The sequence below is a fragment of the Acipenser ruthenus genome, chromosome 4 (genome assembly GCF_902713425.1).
Source record: "Acipenser ruthenus chromosome 4, fAciRut3.2 maternal haplotype, whole genome shotgun sequence".
Classification (NCBI taxonomy): domain Eukaryota; kingdom Metazoa; phylum Chordata; class Actinopteri; order Acipenseriformes; family Acipenseridae; genus Acipenser; species Acipenser ruthenus.
The window spans coordinates 28,815,548-28,842,745 of NC_081192.1; the positions used below are offsets into that span (position 1 = coordinate 28,815,548).

Here is a 27,198-nt window from a genome sequence, read left to right on the forward strand (position 1 = left end):
TGACATTCCATTGTGATTAAAAGATCATTTAAAGCAAAACACATTTTTACAGACTTTGAATTGATTAAAAACAAAAAGAGTTATTTATAGCTGTTGAACTGAACATTGCCATTGAAAGTGCAGTTTTGGCATTTTGTCTAGATTGTCATTCTGAACAGTAAGTTGAGCTGCAGCAAGCTAATTGGAGGAGCCTGCTGTTTGTTTTGTATGTGCATTTCGCCATTGGATAACGAGCAATGCAGATGATTTTGTGGGCGGTTCAGTCGGCGTTGTGCTGTTGGTCTGTCTCTGCTGTGGTTTTGCCTGTGTGCTGTCTGAGTCAAGTGATTTGAAAAAGCAACTGTTTTGTGAGAGTTCTATTGTGTGGAATAATTATGGAGTTTGGACCTGAAAAAACCTATAGTCAACCCCCGGATTAAAAAAAACTTAATTTATTGTATGCATTAATTTATTTAGTTATCGGAAATGTGTTACCCCTTCATCCCTTAACACAAGGAAACGACACAGCGGTTGAGGTGGAACCTTACTTTAGTTTTATCATTTATTATTTCTAATTTATCATTAACTCCTTAATGATACTGTTAGCCCCTTCAACATGTTTTTTTTTTAATTTGTCAAAAACAAAATAACAACAACAACAGCAAAAAAGAGCAGTTAACACTGTTATTTAGCCCCTCATAACCCCTCATACTCAGCAATAGCTACCACTCGGTGCCCTGCCCCCCCTCCCCTACTGGGTCTATAACAGTACAGAGCTCGAGAGTAGATTACATTTGCAGATTGTTTGGCCAACGTTGGATGTTGGTTAGCTTGCCAACAGCAACCACTTGCCAATCAAGCCAACCATAAATCAACGTTTGGCCAACCAGAAGGGACTTGTGAGAATGCTGTTGTGCTAGTGAAAGGAACTTAAACTCTGGCCTAGCTAAAATCCCCTTCCCAGTGAAACCTTGTAAATGGAGCCTGTACATGCATGATATGTTTACTCTTCATGGAGATAGAGTATCCTGCATAAATAACTTCAGACAAATAACTTACTGTAGAAAAGGTGCAATGCTCAGTTTCATCATTTGCAAACAGGGTGGCATCCTTAATAAAAACTGCCACAGCTCTCAGGATGAATGATGTGAAGAGCTGGATGTGGACATAGTTTCTAGCACAGTGAAGGCTCCTGTCAAAAAAAACAAAAAAATCCAATAACTGGTGAGTTCTAGATTAAACACAGAGGGCACAATTTTGATGACAGGGCAAACCTCTAATACTAGGGCAAAATGCATTTTCCTCTGATTTTGATTAAAACATAAAAAAACTGCACAAACAGGAGCAAACTGCATTTGCCCTGAAATTTAATTTCGGTGCACGATTTGCCCCATCCTTTTCCCTCTTCTTTAGTGCCAGTGGTCAACATAACTTTTGCAGTGTGGCCTTATTTGCATGTTAGCTTTGAGTGATATAAATGACGGCTCAGACAGGGACAACTGTGTCTCAAACTAACCAGGTAAAGAGAGGTTTATTTGAAACAGAGGCACAGCCAATCCCATTATGAAAAAGGAACATTAAGTGGAGAAAGAGCAAGTGAGAGAAAGAAGTTAACACACTTTTTCCAAACAATGTTCTATATTATATATGTTTCTTATATTTTAAAATAAGCAAAACATAATATTGCTGTGCGAACTGTGATGTGAAACGTGAACATGCCTTAAGTTTAAGACTGCTCTGAAAAATATAGATTTATATGGAAAAAAATAAATGCATAAAACGTTTTATTATACTTGATAATTACTGGAAGTAATTTATTCCAAAGTGTTTTACATTTGAATACATGATCTGGAATACAATACAGAGGAATGAAGTATGTATTTAAGGAAACAGTTTTTGTTTGTCATAATATTTCAAGCAGCATTTATGTATGAAGCCGGTGCAGGTAATTCTGCCTGTACAGTGTCACTTTGGAGAAATCCTAAAAGCTGATATGTAAACTTTAATGACACTGTGAAGAGTCCAGACTTTTGAATGATGTATTGGATTACCAAATAACTACATTTTTAAATATGTATGCAGTCAAGTTGCACATTCATTGCCCCCCTCATCTGTCATACAGCCAGCAATGCATTAAGTGCAATGAGCAAACTGGGGGATCCTGATATTACAGGTGTTTTGTAAAACTATTGTAAACAAATAATATCCAAGTTTTTTAAATCTGTAGTAAACCAACTACTGTCAATCACTATCATAGAGTTTACAGAGCATACACCTCGGTAACATAGCACTGGCTAGCAGGCAAGATTTTTATTTTTGTAAAACCTTACATACAGTACGTTTACATGGCACAAGTATTCAGAATATTCAGAGTATTTGGAATATTAGAATATTCTGAATGTTCTGTGCACATGCAGGTGGAATTCTCTTATTCCTTTCATATTCTGTGTTTACATGGTGAACAGAATATTCCTTTTATGCCATTAACGCATGCTTACCGTGCTTCACAGTGCAAACCGAAAGAGTGCGGATTGTAGTAGAATAGTTTGTTGTTTATTGTAAAGAGCTGGTGGTGTGGACACACATTTCTGTTATTTGTTTTTGTTTTTTCAGATATGGAATCTGATATTTTGCGATTCTGTAGATGCTTGTGGAACACAGTGCAATGTGTTCACGCAGACATGCACGCTTATGTCTTTATTAATGTAACAAGGAGACAGATTGAAGATGAGTTGCCCCTGTGTAGCCGAGCACATCGTCAGCAGAGCCTACAGTAAACAAATGTACTGTAGAATAATAACCATAGTAAATAAATAAATAAAGCAAATACTGTTTGTATATATATATATATATATATATATATATATATATATATATATATATATATATATATAATGTCATCATATGCATAGTTGGTTTTTCAAAGAGCGTTTGATTGAACTTCTGTTATCAAGAGCTGTAATTGTATATAAATAAATGAATAAATAAATAAATGTATTCTGTTTTTAAATTTAGTTGTATATTTGCAGATCTATCATGTATTGATATTTGTTTTCTGTATATTCTTTTGTACTCAAATTGTAAGAGCATTTTATAATGTATCTATACAGTACCCCGTTACCTACTGGCACTTTAGAAATTTTGAAAAAGATGTATGGATAAAAATATTATAATGTTATGACATACTGATAGAATTATTTTCCTTAAGTCTCGTCAGTCAGCTGGTGAGGGTAACTTTCTTATTCGAACCCGATGGCCACACCACACCGGGGCGAAAGTGCACCCCTTACATAATAAATACATTTTTCTTTTATTTTGTAATTTTTGCTACTTACTAGTTATATACATTGCTACATTGTAAAACATTGAATACAACATCTAGTTTTTTGTACACTTATTGTAAATTTTGTAATATGAGTAAAAAGTTGTGTGAATGAACACAGCAAAAGTACAGATGTGGGAAAAGCTTGCAAAGAGGAAAATGTACAATATGTGCTTGTTTACTGCTGTGTGTATTTGTTATTGTGCGTGTTATTGGTTTGCAAGGTCCTTTATCTAAGTTTTGTACTCTAAAATAACATTTAAACTTGCCAGCAGTCAAAAGCTTTATAGTATTGTTTTTTTTTTTTGTACTATTTAAAAGCTCTTGTGTATTTTGATGTAGCTAAACCAACATTATTTGGCGACCTTTCCGTGAATTCTTGTTTATTTTCCGCAATTCGCCCGTGAAATGTATTAAAAATAACTGTGACAAAATCGTATCCTTAGTCCTCGCGCAAGCCCTCCAAGATGACGGCGCACAGGGCTACACAAACCTAAAGATCACCACTACCATCTTCAAAACTAAAACGGTATTTAAAAATATAATCCAGCGATTTTAACCTTTCCTTTAACTAAATATTATTGCCAAGCATATGTGCACCTATTCTCGGAACCCCCCTTTCTCAGGTAATTTTTTTCTGATTATATTAACCCGCTCATGTTTAAATTGATACAATTGCAATGTTATAAGCAATGAAACAATAAAGTCATTATCAGTGGCAGCGTACTCGTGATGGAGTTGGTTTCATTATGTGGTATCTTCTCCATCACAAAATTTAATAAGGTCTATTTCTTCCTGTCAGATGTCTTTCCAAGTTGTCACATGGTCTTTCCCTCATCTCCAGCTTCACTATACACAGCAGTCACTGGATCTATTCCAGGTCTTCATTATTTTCATTAAATTAGAATAGCTGTTATTTACTTAATGCTAATATTAGATGTAGTGGTGGGGACCAACCAGTCTTTGCTGTAATATATAAGACTTCAGTCCTTTTCCTCTGCCAGGTAACATGGATTTCCTATTGGCCCGGTGTTGATGGCTGAAGTGTAATGCTGGCTCCAGGGATCAGTCTTTTTGCCACCTCTCTGGCGCATCGGCACACGCAATGGCGGTTATGCTGGCTCCAGGGTCAACTGTTTGAAATGGACTGGATGGGGCACTTTGTAGTGGTCATCAAGTGGGCACCTCACGTTTTCGGTGTTTCATTGACTAGCCCACAACACCTCAGGAAGGCTTGTCATGCTTGCATCCCAGTACCACTCTTCTTCATTCCTCATCCAACCCAGCACAGTTTACTTACCTTAACCATCCATTCCTTTGAACTGATGTTAACTTAAAGGGAAGTTATTGGAGGAATCAGAATACAGACCCAAATTATGACAAAAGCAATGAAATGGGCTGAATGAAAGACACAAAAACTGGTTCCAATGCAATAGAAAAAGCTGATCAAGATAAGGTCAACTGGGAGGTTCTGCTGTTGCACAACACGGTGGCAAAAATCAACATTCTTGTCCTTTTTTTCTTTCTTTCCATAATCCTGTTTATAACCTTAAATTCACTACGTTGACATATGGCTTCTGGTTATAGTTAAATGTCACACCAGGTTTACTCAATTCCCTGGATCTCATTTGAGTATTCTTTGTAGTCTAGGCTATAATCTGGGATTCTATAAAAGTCAACAGAAACTTTGTCCTGTTCAAACATGTTCTGAAATGACCTTCTATTACTCAGGCTAATAATGAAATTGCAGAACATGCAATAGTGTTGGAGACACTTAGAATGTATACACATGCTTACAAAAGATAGATTTCGTTTAAATGGATTTTAGTTATTTCTCGTACAGCAAGGATCATGACACCATCACCATAGAGAAATCTGTTATAACTGTTTTTCAGAGTTTATGAATCAATTACAGATGCTATTTCAAATATGTTCCATAGGAAAAATAAGTCATATTTCAAATGGTTAATAAAATCTTGCTGCCTCTTTCATTGCAGAGTGAGGCTCTGTGTGCTCCTACTGCAAGGTTGCCAGGTCTTATGGGTACAAAGAAACAATTAAATGCTTCAGGACTAGAAGAACTTTGCCGAGCCTTGTTCTAGTCTTTTTTTTCTTTCGTTTTGCCCTTCCCTCATTCTATCTGTAGCTTCTAAACATAGATTTTCAAATACTGAACAATTACTTATTTGTTCTATACAATACTATGTTCAATTTTCTTCCCCTTAAATTTAGTTTACATGGTATGAAATATTTACTTAATTTCATGGTTTTCTTGTCAGCAACCTTTGCACACAATTTTAGGATAACATTAGGCACACAGGATCTCTGTCTGGTTTAAACAAGATGTGTCACACCATGAGGGATTACAACTAGCCAAAAGTAGCTGGTGATTCTTGTTTGTTTTATATGTTGATATGTTTATATTCTTTTTAGAAATAAAATTGTGTTAAAGCGAAGAACAATATTGTCACAGAGGTTCTTGTGGATAATTAGAATGTAGTGCTTGAGAATGAGAGGGTCGTGCATGCTGTTACTTGGTGCTTGTGGGAGCAGCAATTATTTGCCACTGAACTTCTTGTCACATGATTATGTTAAAAATAAAAAAAAAACATTGTATTTGATTATTTATGGAACATAAAAACATATTGTCCCTAACTAGCACAACACTTCTCAGAATCTATCTGCATGTATTTATTCTTCTAATTGTCTTTTTTGCAATTCGTTCAATTTAGAATTATAATTGGTGTCTGTCACTGCATTTTTAAATACTTGGTCACTTATCAAATTCAGTTTGCGGTTGATTGCTGGACTTTAAAAAACGGTTAAGACCATTCAGCCATTACTAATATTAAGAAGAAGACCATTATTCATGCATATCCTAATATGAATTTGTATTCGGGAAAACCCTAATACATATCCATATATATATATATATATATATATATATATATATATATATATATATATATATATATATATAGGGCGGCCTTTATTAATAATACTATGCTTTACAAACGCTGCAATATTTTATTAAATGATTTAAGGCATTTTAGAAACGGCGCCATGAGAGGCTCCGATCTGCAGCACTATACTCTTGTGTGTTTTTGGGGCTGTAAGTAGTTAATCTTGGGTTGTTTGTCTGGACTGTACTATAAAATAACATTTGCTTACTAAGGTGGGTGTACATGCTGGATTGAGGTTGCAGTCTCTTCAGGGGTGTCATGTACAGAGGCAGAGTTGCACGTTTCTTTCTTTATTTTTTGAGCAGGGGTAGAAAAAAAATACCTTTACGTTTCTTTATTGAGAGCGGCGTTTATTCGAGGGCGACGTCTATTTAAAAGCTGATATCTGAGTGAGGTGTTAATTCGAGGGCAGCATTAATTCGAAGTAATACGGTATATATATATATATATAAAGAGGTTTCCACCATCCAGGCCTCTAATCGGTGAAAATGAATTTCATGAAGTGCACCAATTAAAATGTCTTCACTGGAATTCATAAAAAACTAAAATGAAACAAATACAATACTTTATTGTCCAGAAACAATGTTAATTAAATTAGGATATTACTGGCCCACTTACTGAAAGGTGTTTATGAGGCTTGGAACATAAAGATGATATGGTGATGATATATATTTACAGCAGATGAACTGATAGACATTTGACATTGCAAGTCAAAGACCATTGCTAATTGCAACTGATAGTAATAATCAGAAATCATACCGATGATTGACTAAAACCAAGGGTGGGAATACAAATAGCAGCAACACCACTTTTACATATTTAATCAATATGGAGAATGTTTTCTGAAAAACCATGTCCATATTTTACCAAACTTACCTAAAGATAAGTAAAATAATCATGGCAATTGTAAGAGAAAAGATAGATGCTCCATATCCAACTGTGTAAATCACTTTCACGGTCGCAAAGTAGGACTCCTGGAATACAAAGTGCAAAGCTGTTAGTGTTATTTTGGATCTCTCAGATCAATTTTTGCATTAGAATTATATTAACAAGGATGATACCAGACATTTAGGCAATGATTGTGTTGCACTCTAGCTGTTGATCTATGGCTGCATAAAGTTTGTAAAAACACTGCCTTTAAAGCAGAAAAGCACAAGTTATTATTATTATTATTATTATTTGTTTATTTAGCAGACGCCTTTTTCCAAGGCGACTTACAGAGACTAGGGTGTGTGAACTATGCATCAGCTGCAGAGTCACTTACAATTACGTCTCACCCGAAAGACGGAGCACAAGGAGATTAAGTGACTTGCTCACGGTCACACAATGAGTCAGTGGCTGAGGTGGGATTTGAAACGGGGACCTTCTGATTACATGCCCTTTTCTTTAACCACTGGACCACACAGCCTCCTAAGTTATTGTATGTATTGTATAATCTGGGGGTACGTATATGGAAGATACTGTCTGTCCATCCCATTGTCTGTATGCCACACTTAAATTTTTAGATAACCACTTGTCTAATCTTGATGAAATTTGCTAAGGAAAGTATTTATATCAAATTATTGATAGTATTGAAATAGACGTAAATACAGGCTGTCACTTTGTCTGTTGTGATGAAACTTGCTATAAACCCTTTAAAATCCTAGGATGTCAAGGATGTGTCAAACATGATGTGGTGCTGGATTATACTTAAAATCACCTAAATTTTAATGAATGATGGTTGACTAAAGTAGAACGACCTTCATTATTGTTTAATTCCTCACACAACACATTTTCTTCTGCTGATACGATTTGAGGTTCAATTCTCAGTTCTTTCAACCATTTTCATAAGGACATTTAACTAAAAATAAACTTGTAAGTACTGTAATACTGTAAACATGTGAGTTCTGTTTCTAATATGCATGTTAATGCCATGGCTCATGTGCACCCGTGGTTAACTCGACACCTTGGATAAGTGAATATTAAATGGCATCCCCGTGGGGTGTCGAGTTAACCGAGTTTGTCTGTGTATTATTGTTATATATATGTATATATATTGATTAGAGCCAGGCTAAGGTCTAAAGAGGTTTCCACCATCCAGGCCTCTAGTCGGTCAAAATGAACTTCATCAAGTGCACCAATTAATGTCATCAAATGCAGCAGTCCCTACTCTTATGCCTTTTACTATTTGATGAAGTCAGTAATCACTGAGTTCTTACAATACATGTGTCCTTCTTTTACTCCAGGTTCCAGCTTTCACCCATGTAATTGAACAATCATTTCCCATCCAATAATGATGTTGTATCACTGGGACATTTTGTATTTATCATTTAGAAGCCCTTAATGTACCATATATTTTAATTTTAAAATGTTATTGTGGGAATAGACACAATGATAGCACATTTTTTAATTTGTTTGTATTTATCTACTACTCGAACAACATTTTGGGCGAATGTATATCCTTCTAGCCTAGTACTTTTATTATTTTTTTTATTGCATTACAAGATTTATCAGGCACCTGTACTGATTATACAGCTCCCTATAAATGTATTGGAAGCTGGTAATACAAGCATATTCCAATAATTTACAATGATGATTTAAATTAAAGATGAATGTCACTGAAAGTGTCACAGCATAGTTTTTAGACAGTTGCTTTTCAGGCATAAAAAAATGGCAAACACAGTGTTTGGTTTGGAATATAAATAAATTGCTGTTGAAAACAATTTAAATCAGAATCATTTGTGGCTTCAAAATTGACATAGAAATAATTACAGTAGTCTCCTAATTATAAATAATAAATGCGTACTTTATACCATTTGAATTTGCATAATATACATTTTTTAAATGTTCATTAGCCTATATAGTATGTTTTTTTTTTTTTTATGATGCTTGTGCAGCAGTGATGGGACACTCCTGCATACTAAACATTAACAGGCAAGTTCCAAAGACCTTTTATAAAGACCTGTGTGTGGTTAAAACATAAGAACTGACAGAAACACAAGTGGAGCTGCAGCAACATGTGATTGAATAGAATAGAATAGTATGCTTTTTATGTAACTTGATGAAAAATGCAAAGGAAAACTGGGAAAACATATGAACTCAATAGATTTGAAAGAGGTTTTCTTTATACCTAATATATAAAAGATATGTAAAATTGTACTCACTTCCTCTACAGGTATCTCATCTTCAACAGTACAGGCAAGATAATATGGAGGGAATGGGTTGGACCAGCCGTTAATGGTACAATTTCTGCTTACTGTACCTACAAGAAGAGTCAACTGATATCATAATACGTACACTGATTTACAGATGACACACATTTCATAAACAGTTTTGTAAATGATAAGTTGCTTGTTTTTATCTCATGTGTGCATGTTTTATATTGGATTGACATTGAATTCTGCTCCCGCCGTTGAGTATGCACGTTTTCTTCGTCTACCTCTTTGATTGCCAGTTTGTGTAAAGTCCATTTTTCTGGGCAGTGGAAGTAAAGGAATTTGTAACATTGCCATTTTAATTTAAGAAAAAAGCACAAAGATCCGTAAGGTGCACATCAACCAGTCATCACTCGAACATCGAACTATGGAGTACAGATGAACATCTTATATAGCACAGAAAACACTGCACTTTCCCATTCATCAACCAAAAACAATGACTGTATATATATATATATATATATATATATATATATATATATATATATATATATATATATATATACAGAGTGAGAGAGAGAGAGAGAGATAGAGAGAGAGAGAGAGCAGAGAAAACACTGCATTACCCATTCATCAACCGCAAACAACGGATGAACTATATATATTCCTGTTTAGATTCATTTTAATGTATTCATTTCCGCAGCGTTGCAACATTAGCATTGCTTTGCAACTCGTTTGAATTTCAGACCTTGCGAATATATGCAAGATATCTGCAATGCAAGCAGAGCTGCATGAACGTTGCATACATTCCCAAAATCTTTGAAGCTCTGGCTCATTCCCAACTTCATGCGACTTTAAGAAATTGACTGAATGTACAGGACCGTTCGATACATATTGTTCTCCAAATAAAAAAAAAAACACTAGAAACCATCAAATTCACTTTTACCATAAAGTGTACGTTTTTCATAAATCTGAGACAAAAATTATTGTAATATATATTAGGTAAGACGGATGTACTTTAAATTTGGAATATACAGTAGTTCAGCTCACTCCATTGGTCTAGTTACAGTTCCAGTGAGGGCATGCGATCAACAGCAAAGGTTATCAGATTACCTGGATTTTTCATGAAGTGGGAGAAAACTGGGGGACAGGAGACATTGACTGTCTCACCAACAACAGCAAGAGGCCAGCACACCACTGCATCCCAATTTTGCTTGCAGCCTTCAGAAAACAAAGAGAAATGAAACACGTTTGGAATCAATCATTTTTCTATTGCTAAACCTCCATACCACCCACTCTTGGAAGGTCTTTCACATCAATCACAGCAGAAAGCAGGTGACAAACAATAAAAGCTAGGTAGTACAGTATATAAGTCATGACACACTTTACAGATAATTATAGGTGTCACAATTGTTTTACATTTAAAGAGCCTGTATCACATCCATATAAGTTAGAACAATATCTGTAAGATGTATTTGGCTCTTGCTGTGCTGTTTCCTATCTTCCCAGATCACTTGAAATAACTTTCAGTAATTTTGCAGAACTATGAATTACTTCAGATAACTTTTACAGACAGTAGCTGCACAGGTTTCTTCGCTTTAGTCTGCATGGCATCACATGCAGCAGTGTATGCAGCATTTCCTGATGATACAAATTGCAATACAAACTCTTGCTGGCAATAGGTGTCATATGGGATGAAACTTGTACCAACCATAGTGTTCAGTTGTCATCTCGTGCCCTGTGCCTAACCAAAAGTCTGGTCATTCCAAACTGTACTCAGTGAAAATGTGGGAGAATGGGCATTTTTATCATTATTTATTCATTCATTCTTTGTTATGGTAATGTTATTTTAGTTATTAAAATATCAACCAACTCTAAAGAACGTGCTTGAAAGTATCTTTCTGCATGTTATGGCAGCAAGAAATAAAATAAAACAGAACAGTATTATTATTATTATTATTATTATTATTATTATTATTATTATTATTATTATTATTAGGGCAACAACATTACACATAACTGTCACTTTTAATGGTGTATGCTTAGACTAGACATGATCTTTTATATATTTCTTTGCCTGTATTTATCCTTTTATTCTCAGCTGTGGTCAAGACCGTGTGTATTGAAAACAAACACATTTATAAATATATAGTTCAAAGAAATGTGGAGTAGTGGTTAGGGCTCTGGACTCTTGACCGGAGGGGTGTGGGTTCAATCCCCAGTGAGGGACACTGCTATTGTACCTTTGAGCAAGGTACTTTACCTAGATTGCTCCAGTAAAAACCCAATTGTATAAATGGGTAATTGTATGTAAAAAATATAATATGATATCTGTATAATGTGAAATAATGTATAATGTGATATCTTGTAACAATTGTAAGTCGTCCTGGATAAGGGCGTCTGCTAAGAAATAAGTAATAATAACCACCACCAAAACACATAAAACACCAACACTATTTACAGACAGGGCTCTTGCTCTGCCACAGGGTCAAAAAGGCAAATGCATATATTGAAACTGTATGTTGAAAAACCTTGACAATGAAAAAGGCAATCAAGTACTGTATGTTTGATTACACTGTTTGATGTTGTACAAGATAAATGTTGTAGTGATGTACTTTAATGCAGCACACATTACCTTATCACCCAACATTTTCCTCCATTATCCCCTGATCTTGTAATTTCCCTCTTTAATCTTTTTTTTTTTTCTTTTAGTGAACCTAAAATGAAAAATAAAGGCAAATTTGCAAATAAGTTTTCCCTGTACTATTTGTCATGCTCATTTGTTATTATTTATTAACTTTTGGAAATTACCACAAGGTATTTTTCTTCCCAGTTTCTAGTTTGTTTAAAAAAAAAAAAAAAAGCCAATATGTAACAGTAATAGCAATAAACTGCATTTTTGCTCGGTACCTCCAGTTGTGTGATTTTCATTTTCTGTAATTTCTTGTAGACATCTCTGTTGATCTTTTTCCAGTTGAAAAATAAATTCACATTCAGGATGTAGTCTTCCCAAGACCTAGCCAGATTTGAAAGGAATACAAAAAACAGAATTACAATTTATGTTTGCAGATCATTGACTGGCTCATTAGCAATTTTGTATTGCTACTTTTTAACTGTTAGTTATGTTGTTTTCCACACAGTAATATTCAGTACAATTCTTAAACAGATATGTCATGAAATACCAAAGGCTTCTCTGCTGCGCCTAGTTCATTACATTTTCTATAATTGTATTCTGTCGCGTTTCAAGGTACTGTACTGTACGATAATCTACTATTACTTTTCACAAGGCAGTACGGAGCTTGTGGCACAAGACAGAACTGCCTGCCCTGAAACGGAAAAAGGGGAGGGCTGTTCCAGAGGCGAGCAACGGAGCCAGTGCAATCTCCAGTGCCAGAGAAGGAGGGGTTGACTGCCCAAGTGCCAGAGAGGGAGGTGCTGTCTGCCCGAATGCCAGAGAGGGAGATGCTGTCTGCCCGAGTGCCAGCTAGGGAGGTGCTGCCTGCCCTAGTGCCAGAGAGGGAGGTGCTGCCTGCCAAAGAGAAAGGAGCCTCTGCTGTCTCCAGTGTAAAAGGGGAAAGAGCCACTGCCATCTCCAGTGCCAAAGGGGGAGGAGCCGTTGCCATCTCTAGTGTCAAAGGGGGAGGAGCGGTTGCCATCTCCAGTGTCAAAAAGGGAGGAGCCGTTGTCATCTCCAGTGTCAAAGGGGGAGGAGCCGCTGTTGTCTCCAGAGCCGGAAGGGGAAGAGCCCCTGCTGTCTCCAGTGCATAAGGGGGAGGAGACGCTGCCGTCTCCAGAGGCAGAAGGGGAGGAGCCATTGCTATCGGCAGTCAAAAAGAGGGAGGAGCCACTGTCGTCTCCAGAGCCGGAAGGGGAGGAGCTTGCATCTGCTCCAGAGTCAGCAGGGCAACCGCCGGGCCAACCTCAGAAGCCTTTACACCTGCTGCTGAGGGGAGCATGGGGAAAACCAGCTGCATGTCCAGTGTCCACACATCTGCATCCGGAGGGTCCAGTGTCCACATGTCCGCAGGGTCCAGCGCTCATATGGCCGGAGTGCCCAGTGCCACCACTGCCAGAGTGCCCTGCGCCGCTGCTTGTGTTACCACTGCCTGTATTGCTTCTGCTGGAGTTCCCTGCACCGCTGCCAGCGTTGGGACAGCCCTCTATAGAAAAGCCCAGAGCGGGGAAAAGTCACTCTGGCTTAGGGGGTAGGCAGGGGGTTAAACGGGTTCCCCTTTACAAAAGCCGAGCGATCACAAGAGGGGTTAAACGGGCGCCCCTTTGACAAGAGCACCATGGCCGAAGGAGGAGGTGAGGGCACCACCTCCATTACAACCCTGACCAACCCACCCACAAAAATCCGGAGGGCAAAAAACAGACAAGATGGGAGGTGGTTGGTGTTCTAAAGGAGTAGGAGGCCGGTGGCAGCCTTGTGTGCTGCGCACATGAGGGGAGGTGTGTGGCAGGGCGAAAGCCCTAAAATGTAAATAGTGTGTGTTTGGGAATGTAGGTTGGCAGAGATTGAGTCAAATCTGTCTCTGCCAACAATCACAAGTGTGGCCATTCCCCAATTAGGTAATTGAGTGCTAACTGGGGAGTGGCCACATGTATAGAAAGAGCCAGAAATATTTTGTTTGTTGGAGGAGTTTTGGGATGAATGTTTCTGCTCTGATTTTGTACCAGTTTGCAACTTTATAGTGAAGGTAAATGTCCAGCCTGTATTTTGTTTGAACATTTTATTTTGGCCCTTGTGCCATGTTTATTTTGTGTTCCTGTTTGTTTGTTTAATAAAGTGAGCAACAACGCTTTAAAACTGCAGCTGTCTGTCTCCCCTGGGTTACACATGCGGTGATAATCCTTAGCTCACCCTGGTTAGACACACAGCCATGAGGATTATTCTCTTTTCCCTGCAGGCTTGCAGAAGACAGAGACAAACAAAGAAAAACAAAGGGTGGGCTTTCCAGCCCCATTTCAAAGGCAGGTGACCAGGGTTAAATGATTACCAATTATTCAATTGACACCTGGCCACCTGCTGCACATGATATTTCAATTAGGCAGGAAGGGGAGTCTAACCTCTCAGCCCTGCCATATCTAATCACACAAACATATTTAATTTATAAACCACCACCAATACACTATTTACAGGGGCAGGCCTTAGCCCTGCCACATGCCCATATTATATTTAATTTCCAAATTCTGTTATTTATTTTTTTAAACATGAATCTTCAAGTGTGCTGTATAAGAGCAACTGTGAAACTGTCTTTAAAAAACGACCTGCGATGGGTTCTACAATGCTCATATGAATGGGCTTTTATACCACATAAGTTGCTCTTATACAGCATGCTTGAAGATTCAAGTAAAAAAAAGAAAATAACACAACATATAAATCCACTTTGCAGTGAATTCTAGGGGTTGTATCATGTTAACGTTGTACAAAACACATTCACTCAAGTGTTGTACTGCCCAAATTAGATAAAGTAGGTCTGTTTTTTAAAGTAATTGTAGCTTAAAAATAGTTCTATAAAATGAGCTGCTTCCCTTATTAACTGACATGCTTTTAGCCACAAGACACTATTGAGGTGAAATGACCCAGGAAGTGCAAGTGCAAACAGATTACCTGAGAATAAGGCATACAAACTGAGAGCTTCCTTTGACCTAAAGTAGCACCCTATATGTTATCAAATGAAAATACATGTGTGCTGTAACATGTTTCTTTCAAAACTACACATTTGATATCTATGTAACTAATGGAAGTGCAGAATGTCGAATATTTGTAGAATTATTTTGTTAGCTACAATTACTTTAAAGGCAGCTTTGAGAGGCAGTAACCAATTACACAGTAAAACCGGTCAAATCCTGGCCCTCTTCATACCAGCATTATGTATCATGATTTGTAAATCTTGTCTGTCTAAAACCAATGTGAATCTGACTGCATAGTCTGGAATCAAATCACATGATTTTTCTTTTCTAAGTATATCATCAAGTATATTTTGGAAATATCCAGCATACTTTTTCTGGTCCCATGTGTTAAGACAGATTTTACTATACAGTGTACACTATTGTCAGCGCTGCCAGATTGGCAGTTTTCCCAGACAAATTTGGCTTGTTTTGAAAGCACCTAACAGGTAAATATTGTCTTTGGCATGTTTTTTTTCTGTTCCTTTCCATTATCAGGTCATCACCAGTGCAGGACTTCAATCACTATAATGCACTTTATTGTGCCCTCCCCTGGGGAGCTCAGCATCCAAATTAAAAGTACAATCACACAAATGCTCACACTTTGTGAGTATTCAGCAAATCCAGCTCAAGGAAATGGTAAACCTGCCTACTTCTTTCCTCAGGACTGGTTCATATGGGGACTCTTACACATGATTGACACTGATATTCCTGTTTAATTGTGAAATAAGAAGAAATACAAATTTATTTTTTATTCATCACCAATTTAAGAACTGAAAATAGAATTGATTTTTTTAATGTACTTTTAAAAGACTTTATCCAACAACAGTTGTGGACAATTTACATTTATACTACATTCTTACACTACATTGTTTTTCCCCTGGTCCCTACCACATTGTATCTCATCAGATAAGAAACAGCAGTGCTGGTACTGTAAATTGTGAGAACTGTTTTAAAAAAAAACCAAAACAAAGCAAAGCAAAACAGATAAATAAAAAAATGTCTATAACATTACTTATCTGTTATTTTATTTTAAATAAATATAAACATTTATTTATTCTTTTGTAATATTTATAAGTTGTAAATGTAATTTTTAGCTGTTTACTTTCAGAATTTGGTGAGGCGTTAAAAAACAAATCTGGCAGAGCTGACTATACAGTGTATGTTTCACCACTGAGGAACTTCCAGTAACATATGTTACAGTTTGTAGGCTTTATGTATATATATTAAAAAAAAAATAATTCTATAAACATATTTAAGCCCTGTTCACACTTGCATTTTTATATCTGTATCGATACGAAACCCAGACAAAAGCAAGTTTCATAGCGGTACAGTTGTGATATGACTCGGAACAGATGAAGTGTGGAAAGGTGGATCGGTACGATAATCTTGGTAATATCCTCTATTACCAAGATTCTCAACTTTGTCTTTACTTCCGTCATGCTTGTTTAATTAATGTATTTTTTTATATTTACAGATAACTTACTGTAGTAAACACATATAAAAACTGACAGCCAATACCAATAAATCCAAGTTTTATAATTGCACCTGTCTACTCTAGTACTGTGTGAAACGCTCATCTCTGTCTTCTGTGAATGCGTCATCTCTGGTACTGCGTTCAGAAAAGTGCATTTTTCATACAGATTACTGTATGTCATCATGTGACAGAAAGACAATGATTCTTGGTGGTAAATCACCCTCTCGACCTGTGAGGGTGCTAAGTAACGGGAACAGAGTACCCTGGACTACTTGGCCTGACACTTCGTTCCGAGGGTTAAAAGGAAGTCGGTCACGTAGAAAAGAGACGGAGCTTCGGTACACTAACTCATTGACCCGGAGGAAATGATGTGGCAGCTGCAGATCATAAAAAGCAGCTGCAATCGTTTACCAAGGGGTATAAATAGGGGTTGAAGCAGTGTTATCTGTTCCTTTGTTTTAGTTTATGAAAAGTGACCTGGAAGGACCTGTGTTCCGCGTATCCGTATCGTGAGTGTTTGTTTTGTCTATTTGTTGTTTGCTATCACCAGGCATCTAACACGTTCTGGAGCTGTCGCCAGAGGCCAGCACAAACCCGGAATAGCACTGCACTTGTATCACCAATAATTGTATTTGCACCACTAGCACTAATTCACGCACTAACTGACTGTATGTGTTTTGTGTTTTGTGTGGGTGTATAATAAAAACGGGACTTATTTCGGGACAAACCCGGGGATTACAAATTAAGTAATACACGCCGCTGTATACTATATTGCTTACTGTTTGTTTTGCCCTCAGGCACTGGACACAAAAATATCATTAAACAAACTTTGCACCGCGATTATAATTGTCTGTTCATTGATCACCTGCACCTGCACACTATCAACCACTTTGCCAGACATCATTACCACGGGAATATCATTGATAAAGAAAATGAAGAGCAAAGGCCCAAGGAAGAAAGGTGTTATTTATAGCATTTAAGGCTTCTATCTGATCACAAAATACAGCCCCTGTTAATTTACTGCTATCCATTGCAGTTGTTATAGTTTTAATGATTCAGTACCATCAGCCACTCAGCTTCCAGCTCTGGCGGGCTTCCAATAGACAGTAGATGCTGGAAAGTCACAGAATCAACTATCAATCAAACTTAAAATCAATCCGAGACATGGAAAGTTCAGTAATGTTGCTCCATTCAGATATCTGGCACTGTCCAGATAAACTATAAGCAGCTCTGACAAATACAAAAGTTATTTGTTTAATAAAGTTGTTCGTTTTTTTTTTTCTCAAATTATGTATGTGATCCTTTATGAACATGTTTGGGACTATTTTCCTAAAACCTCTCTCAGCAGAAGGGTACCTGGCAAATCATTACAAGTTCAAGGTAAATCTAGGCAAATTGCTTACTCCTATTTTCCACCTTGAAACTGGAGGAAAGCACGTAATCATTTATTTCTGTATTGGTCATGCCATATGCATGCTTGCAATGCAGTTAGCTTATAAATTTTGAAATGCTAAGTCAATAAAAACTGGACATGATCAACGATGTGTTTCACTGTTTTTACATTTCTTTTGATTACAGAAAGGCTCTGGGAATGTAAAAGGAAGATTCTGTGACTGAATAATTCATTTGGATGAATAAGAAGTAAATTGTGTTATGAAAATGAGAAAAAGTATGTTAGTGACATGCCTGTAAATACTGAATTAGAGATATCATCAAAAAGAAAGCAAGTTATACTTAAATAAAAATTAAACATATCACACTCACATTTTCCATCCATCCCGGATAAATTGCAGTTTTTTTTTTTTTCCCCCCACAGTTCCATATATCAGGTAGCAAGATTGTTTACAGGCAACACCTAATTACATATATAGCAAGCTAGATATATGGCATCTCAGGTTTTACAAGATATGCTCAAGTTATTTGCTGTTTGGCCTGTATCTGACCTGTACAGTGCGGCAATCATTTTTTTCAAACACACTTACAAATCATTTCACCAAAAGAACAATAGGTCAATGTCTATATTGTCTACACTCACATCTCTTTAAAAAAAAACTACTCAATTTTATCAGCTTCCAAAACAGAGATCTATTTTGCTTTTGCATTTCAATGTAAGATTAATGTTTGCTTTTGGTCAGTTAAATGTACAAAAATGGAATTGCTTTTTTTGTTTTTCTTGTTTTTGTTTGCTTTAATGGAGATTTTATCAACTTGATTAACAGCTTTGAAAACCAGACATTGGGACGACAAAGTGTCATCTGATTGATCAAATGGCACAGTACCACACAATAATGTACCTGAAAATGGAAGTTAAAACTAGATTGTTTTCTTAACCTTTTTTTTTAAATATACCAATGCCTACTGTACAGTATATATGCATCTATTTCATAAAATCTTTTACGAACCCTGAAACTTCTACGTAAAAATATCTATCTACATATATATAAACAGCAAGAACAAAGCACTGCAGCCCATATGTTATTTATATTACTTGCATTTTTTAAAAATATGATTAAATATGTTATTAAAGATATCTATCAATACTTGTCAGAATAGAATGTACTTTTCCAGGTTCATTCTCGCTTCTGGCTCTTTTCGTATGCATACATTACAGTGTTGAATTCAGAATGGTATTGTAGCAATCTTTAAAAAGATGATACCTATCGGGTCTATAAAGAAAAGCCAATGCACGCAGCTCAAGGAAAGTTAGGTTTTTATTAGGCAGCAATCCCCAGCCTTATAGTCTGATCAGCCTCTGGGAAATTAACTAATTTAGGACCTGGTTGGAATAAAGACCAGGGGCCAGTTGCATAAACATAGACTAAAGTCTTTGTCTTAGTCTATTTATAAGCCAGACTAACAATAGACACTCAGTTAAAACGGATGCATAGAACAGTCTTTCGTTAGACTGGTCTTACTTAGTCAATTTCTCAAAGCATTCTCGGAAATTTAAGACACCTGAAAAAAAACCAAAAAAAAACATGGCCACCGCTTCCCTCAAACAGCGATGTTCACAGTTTATAATAACTGAAAATGTGTGCTTGTTAGAGGAATACAATGCAGAAAAAGCAATACTTTTTGGGAAATTTTCTGAAACTTGCACTAACGCACTCAAACACAAGTTGTGGGATAAAATAACAAAAAAGTTAACAGCATCAACCCGCTGTGTGTGCGGTCTGTAAAAGACCTGCAGAAATGATGGAAGAATATAGTACAAGATGCTAAAAAAGAAATATTAACCCGCGTACTGGAGGAGGACTTCCCTCAAAACTTAAACAGACCACAGAATTTGTTATTGAAATGTTTGGGGAGGAGTCTCCAATGTTTTGGGGGATTGCCGGTGGGCGGGAGAGCGGAGTGTGTGTGAGCCAGAGGGGGGCTCTGCCTATCAGTGTCAGTGACAGTGTTGCAGTAGTAAATGTGTCTCAGGCAAGCAGCAGTGCTGCTGAAACTGTCAGTGAAAGTGAAACTCTGTTAAATAGTGAAGGTATGTTGAACCAAATTACAATCCGTAACTATGATGACTTTTTGTTGTCTTTTTTTTTCAGATGATTATTTCTTCTACTATAAAAGTGAAAACAATTACTGAGTGTTGTAATTTGCGATTAGCGGTGGGAAAAGTTTTGATTTTAGTCTTCTAGATCTAAGTTTAGAGGGGGTCCTAAGCTATTCTCTGTCTGCTTGGTTTCTGGTCAAAACTCCCCCACTGACAAGGAATACTTTTAAAAAAAAGTCGTAAACTAAATACTGGACAAGTGGCTTATCTCCACCATGAATCCTTTGGCATCCTTTGGCGCCGGCAGTGTCTTGCAGAGGGTACAAGCCAGACAGTTTTGGATGCTTTGACATCTCGGACAGAAACAGTCCATCTCATAAATCCAGCCGACGGGGCGAAACAGCGGACCAATTGAGAACAAGGGTCCATCTCGGAATGAGAACAACCAATGAGAAACACCCCACGTGGACTCGGGCACAGTCCAAAATAAACCAACTAACCAATCACAGGGTTGAAGAAAGAATCACAAAAACTAGCACGCGACTCTCAAAGGACGCGCTTCCCACACTAAGAAAGCTCCAGGCAGGAAACGGAGCGCGCTGTCCACACAAGAGAAAGAATGCTCCCAACATGAGACCTGAGGCTCCACACAGAGAACCAAGTCAAGAACTTTGACAATCAGGAGAAGTGCTTCTGAGGGGAAGTGGTGAGGTCTGAAATGAAATGAAAGCTGAACTGCTCTGAAGAAAGTTTCTTAAGTCATGGGAGCATAAGTGCTCGAATTCACGTAAGGCAAGGAAGAACCAATGTTCTGAAGAGTGGCTAAAATCATCTTCTAAGAGAAGGCTGAAATCAGCTTTGAAGAGAGCCCTAGCTCTTTGCCCTACAAGAGACTGAAACAGTAAATGGGACACTGCCTTGATCTGAAAGAGGGTCTTGGTTTTCACATTGCTCAACGAAACAAACGGAAGCATAGCCAGCAGCTGGGCCTAAGGTCATCTACTAGCCATACAGAAGAATTGCAATGAGAACACTTTTACAAACTACATAACTCTTCAATTACAATGCATTATCTGAACTGAGTTACGTCTGATTACCGAACTATTTCCAGTTGGAAAACTGCGTACAACAAATATAATGCTGCAAGACTGGAAATCAACAAGCTGATCTCCATTTGAAAATAATTATTTATTTATTGTGAGCTGACGAAATACAATGCGTACTTCAAGCAAAGTACCATCATTGGAACTTCAGATCCAGAGAGCTGCAGTGTTCATCAACAACAAAGCAGATTGACTTCTTTGTTGAACATCAATAAGTATTCAGCATATTAAATACTTTATGACTCGAGAAATTAACTTTAGCAAATGCTATCAAGTTAGTGGATAAACTGTTCTAGGAATAGAATTACTTCCTGTTTTAAAGTGTGTAACAAATGTAATTTTGTTTATTGAAATGTGCAACTCAAATGAGTTACAGCATAAATGCAGAGAATTTGATCATTGTCACATTTCTGAGTTAATTTGAATATATAATCAATTGAGGTTGATAACATATTATTAGTTTGATACATCACGTCTAAACTAAATAATTTGCTAAATTAGGTACTGGTATGTTGGATTCCATTCTGAATGGGACGTTGAATTAATTCTTGTGCATATTGATATGAAACAACGAGAAACGAGTATTGAAAATACTAATGCAAAGTAGACACTTTGTGTGAGCAACCATAATAAATATTAATATATTAACCATGTATGCTAATAATGTTATGGTCGTTGTAATCGTTTGACTATGAAATCAATGAACTGTATACTATTCATGTATATCTCTAACCAATAGCCTTTCCTTTCTGTAATATTAGATTAGATGTGCACCCGTTTTCTTAAATAAACTATTGTTTTATATTTCTGACACGTTGTGTGAATGTCGGTTATTGTCAAGGGAATCCGAGTTCTACATGGTCCAGAACTTAAATATCGTATGTCTCATTTCTTACATTTTGATGTCCCTGAGAGGGAGACTTGAGACCAATTTATATTTAAATAAATTGTCTACCTAATTCACTACAGTATATATATATATATATAGTGAAAGATGCCCTCCCGAGGGCGTAGTTTTTCTGGCAGAAACTGGATGGACTCGTGGATTTACACTGGTATCTTTATTTTATACACCAAACAAGCTTTGTTTCCCACCACCAAAAGAACATGCCCTGTACGGGCCACTAACTGTCTCACTTTTATTCTCTGTCTAGGCCTACCCCAGGAAGTCACTTCATTGTGCTGGTACAGTCTTAGTATGGTCTCTTGACTGCAGACCCTTAGTGAAGCGGGGCTCCTCCTACTGGAGTACCTGGTACAGGAAAGTGAGTTCGAGGGCAATGGCTCCCTCTGCTGGAGCACGATGAGCCCACAGGTAAGTATGCTGGAACTGGCTCCCTCTGCTGGAGCATGGTGAGCATACAGGTAAGAATGCTGAAACTGTACGTTAGCTCCTGCTATCGGGGTACAACAGGAACACAGGGTAGTACACTGGAGAGCGTTGAAACAGTACAATAGCTCCTGCTATCATGGAACAATCAGTAACAAGGACAAGTATACTGGGGAGCGTTGAAACAATACAATAGCTCCTGCTATCGTGGTGAAGCTGTATCACGGGTAAGTAAACTGGAAGCGTTGAAACAATACGATAGCTCCTGCTATCATGGTAAAACAGTAGGGAAGGTAAGCAAACTGAAGTGCATTGAAGCAATACAACTGGTGTCCAGCCTCTGTATTCAGCTTGTTGTAACATACAGATGTCCATAAACTCTGTCCCGTTGTCTGTGTATTTTGTTTGCAGAGCCCCACACAGTACACGATACAAAACAAATGTTTTCCGTCTCAAAACTTTAACACAAACGACGGCCTCGCCAGAACTAGAGACGGGCTCTGATAACTTCTAATTTGCAGAGATTATGTTCACTCTCTGCTACAACTAAATAAACATAAACCGTGTTGTCTTCACAAGTAATAGTACAACTATTCTGTTGTGCACAGTAAATGCCAAATAATCAGACTTGTTCTTAACACAAGAAACTTACTTTTTATGACGAGTGTAATAGCTAGTTGTCTTCAACAAACAGAAACTTTTCACGCTGAGATTCCAGAAGTCTGTAGATCTCTCTGGTGGCGTATTCCCCACTGCTACACCCCCGAGTGATCTGCCGACTTCCTTATATGTCAGCAAACCCCGCCCTCTTTGATTCATTAACCCAGGGCTTCCGGGGAACGTAGTCTTTGTGGCCAGTAGGCCATTTCTTAAAGGGCCTATGCCCTTTACTATCACAAAACTTAGTTAATCAGTTAGGGTTGATATTAAAATGATAAAAGTAGGGAAATGCGATGTTAGGGTTAACCCTAACTCTGCATTCCCTCCCACCCCCTTACAAGCAGTGGAAGAGACAAGCAACACAAGCAACCACAGACAGCCATCATCAGTTAAGACAAACAACATACAACCCTCTGCAGATAACACAAGAGACATCCATCTGTACACTGCATAAGGATGGATATTTACAGAACTCATGTGTGTGCTATCTGCCAACATAGTCCTAGAACACTGGAGAATACAGAACATACTGGTATTACAGCACAACGTATACAGCCCAACTGTGATGGTGAGGCCATCCCTCCCATTAAACTGTATTCTGTTGCTCATCCAGTATGACACTGAAAAATTCACAAACTGACATCACACAGCACATTCCACTCGCCTTTGTCCTTAGCCAAATACTATTTAAAAAAATACTCCAAAGCGGTTATATTTCTTGTTTACTGTTAACATGACAACAATGTTTTAATCAGCTTATCCGTGCACCTATACTGGCTTTTCTGTGGCCTTACTGTACAGTAGGAGGTGGGACAAAGTCAGTGTTGCATTGTTATTTTGACAGGTTGCAAAAATCTCGTTTTCAGCACTGGATGTATGTAACAGGGCGAGGAGCCCTGTACATTTTATTTTGTTTATTTATTTTTAGAACTGGGTCTTCCCCTCCACCCCTGTGCAATGTATTGTCTGGTATTTGTGTATTATGATTTATTTTGTGTATTTATGGTTTATAAATATAGCGACGGAGCCGTGTTTTGTTATTATTTTGTTTAGCAGCGTGGATGGGAAGCCCCATCCACATTAATTGTTTAATTTGTTGCTAATCGGGAGATGGTCACCTGTATAAAACCCTGCAGGGTATATCAGGTATGTAATATTATTTTCATTGATGCATTGCAAAAGAAACAACGCAGTTAGGCTAAATTGGTTTATTGAAACAAAAAGTATGGTACATAAAGAAAATATTTTATGAATTTTAGTACAGCGTGTGGAGTCGGCCTAGTCAGCACATACAAGGACAGGCCACTGAGAGAGAATACATAAACCACACATTATGACACAGAACCAAAAAAAAGTGAGAAACACACATGAAGCAAGAATGCAGAGCTCAGCTATTAGCCAGGACTAGAAGTATTGGACAAATGAATGTTAACATATATTAATATAGCAGTCTCCTGTGAAGTGTGGTTTACATATTCTCTCGGCAAGCGACCTACCACTTGCTGTTCTGACTTGAGCTGTTTTTTCTTGCTCTCAGCTACCGCCGCTCGACATGATCGCCACTTCTACATTCAAAACCGGAGCTTTGCGGTGACGCAAGTGCTTTCTATCCTAAAGGGATTTTTGCCTGGCCCTAACTGGATAGCAGATTCCCCAGCCTAGTCAGCATTGATTGACTGGGCGCTGTCACTGCACCACTAAACGCGCTTGTGCTGTTTTTTTTTTATTTCATCAGAATCACACTTTTGGAGAATCCACTCCCTGCGGGACAGACGCAATTGACTTTATACACTGCGTTTGCGATTGCACTCATTTCAGAATAGGGCCCAAAGTGTTTAGCAATCTTGTCCCTACCCAGTGCCGGTGGTACGATTTACTGGGCCCTGGTGCAAGACTGTGAAGTAGACCCCCCCTTTAGGACAACCTAAAGAAAACCTTTTGAAAATAAATACATCAGCAGCAAAATCTGAATCAGTTGATTAATAACTAGATTTAGTTAATATTGAATATTGTATACATAACTAGGGTTCTACTTAAATCACGGTACATTTATGTATTTTTCACGAGTATGTTGCGGAATAAAATTAGGATTTCGAGGACATTTCGCGGACCTGTTTAAACATTAAATAAACCTAAGTAGACAGTATTCAGAACACTATAAAGCCTAAAAATAATGGTACTTGCTTCCTTACTAAAACAGAGTGCTGTCATTTGTTAAAGGCAAGCATGCAGCATCCCCCTGCAGTTGACTTGCCCATACATTGAGACTGCACGTCTGCATCCACTGAATTGGTTGGAAGTTAAGGCAAAGCTTTGCCAAGTTATACAGATGTGGAAATCGATTAGAAATAGACCCAAAACTCGGTTACCCTCAAGGGCATCTGGCATACTTTAATAAAGGCAATGTATGCAGCACGTTCGTTGTCATATTATTTGAAAATGTTATGGTAGTTTCCCTGGTAGTTTCACCTGTATTTATTTGCGCACAGTTCAGACCTGGTTTTCACATGTCAACTGAAACACAAACGCTAACTCTGTTGATGGTTTGCTAAACCTCTCTACGTTTGTATGTAAATAAGGACACTCCCCTAAAGTTCTGCCCATGTCCAGCGCTAACGCTGACTTGCCGAGTGGGCACTAAACACGTTGCTGAAACACGTGTAGGCAAATCTGTTTGCCCACACATGCGCCTGATTCTGAAAGTGTTTTGCGATTGCCTTAGTTGCCTTAGTTGCCTAAGCTAAATAGGGCCCTATATGTCAACAACCTTTATTTAAACACAGCATGATCTTTTAATTGATTGTTACAACAGCATGTTAAACCCCCAAAAGCCCCAATTTTAAATAATTAAAAAAAAACGTAAGAATGCAAATCCATATGGACTATGGTTTAGATCTATTGCATAGACCCCACCGACTTATCTCTACAGTTTATCAGACAAGATAACACGGGGAGGTTGTTGGGGCTGTTTACATTCTTGCAGAATGTGTGATTCATCAAGTAGTAACCGGTTTCTTTTATTTAAAAAAAAAAAAAAAAAAAAAAAAAACCCATACACTACCCTAATAATAGATCGATATTGTATAGCCCTACATAAAGCAAGTGGATGCCGCAATGTACTATAAATTATTGTTTTGGATATTGTAACTGTATGCAGTAAACAAAACAAAACAAAACAAAGAAAAGAAAAATCGAGGAGTGGAATCAAGTATCTTGAATAATGAGGGCCTATTATTAGTATTATTAGTATTATTATTCACTAATGATCAACTTGCGCCTATTTAAACAGATCGGTTCGGGTTATTCTTGAAGTTGACTCACTAGCGGGCATATACTGTACAGGCGTACTAAGTTGTAGCAACCGAAAGATACTAAAATCTGTGTGGTTCTAATAAAGTATCAGTAACAAAAACTATTAACAGTCTCACATTAGTGCAGACTGTGTGTTGAACATTAGTGTGCATGCACAGTGTAATAAATAAATACACACTGCATAGTCAGCCAGTCGTTGAAAAAAAAGAAAAAAAAACGAGCTGCATATTTAAAATTAGGAACTAGTATAACTATTTCATTCATGTGTCTGTTGCGAAGAAAATAATTAAATCCAGGTATGTTACAAATACACAAAACAAAAAAACAAACAAACAATAATACATAATGCAGAAAAACGAAAATACTTACAGTTGACACCAGAGATAAAATGTAAAAGTTCCAGAAGGCAGAAAGCATATTCATGTTCAATAGGGTTAGACACTTCTGCTGCTTTCTCATCAAGTGAAACACCAAGCAGTCGCCTTTTCGAGTGACGCGTCTAAAGAGAATGTAATCAAACAAAACAGCTGTAATTTAAACCACCAGCCTTAATACTTGACACAAATTCTAAAAAAACCGCTGACATGAACGTAAAAGGTTATGTTGCTTATCACCAAGCCTGGCACTGTGAGAGAGTGAAGAAGGTGTAACTTTTACTACAGTACAGGTAACGGTAAGTGACTATTATTAGCGTTGTGTTGGATTTGTGGTTTGGGGTCTGCATGAAAATTGAGCGTTGAGCAGATTTAGGG

The 27,198-nt window shown here is 37.4% G+C and overlaps 1 protein-coding gene across 1 annotated transcript in view; it reads right to left on the reverse strand.

Moving 5' to 3' along the window:
- The window catches only part of ghrhrl (growth hormone releasing hormone receptor, like), a 40,079-nt gene extending 13,199 nt beyond the window's left edge, over positions 1–26,880 (reverse strand). Inside the window, exons 1-6 of the mRNA XM_033999461.2 lie at positions 26,816–26,880; positions 12,309–12,414; positions 10,512–10,619; positions 9,408–9,505; positions 7,141–7,238; positions 1,039–1,171 (exon numbers count right to left, since the gene is read on the reverse strand). Coding sequence (XP_033855352.1) covers positions 1,039–1,171; positions 7,141–7,238; positions 9,408–9,505; positions 10,512–10,619; positions 12,309–12,414; positions 26,816–26,869 — 597 coding nt within the window. The 5' untranslated portion in view covers positions 26,870–26,880. The remainder of the gene's footprint in view (positions 1–1,038; positions 1,172–7,140; positions 7,239–9,407; positions 9,506–10,511; positions 10,620–12,308; positions 12,415–26,815) is intronic.
- Positions 26,881–27,198: the final 318 nt, after the last annotated feature.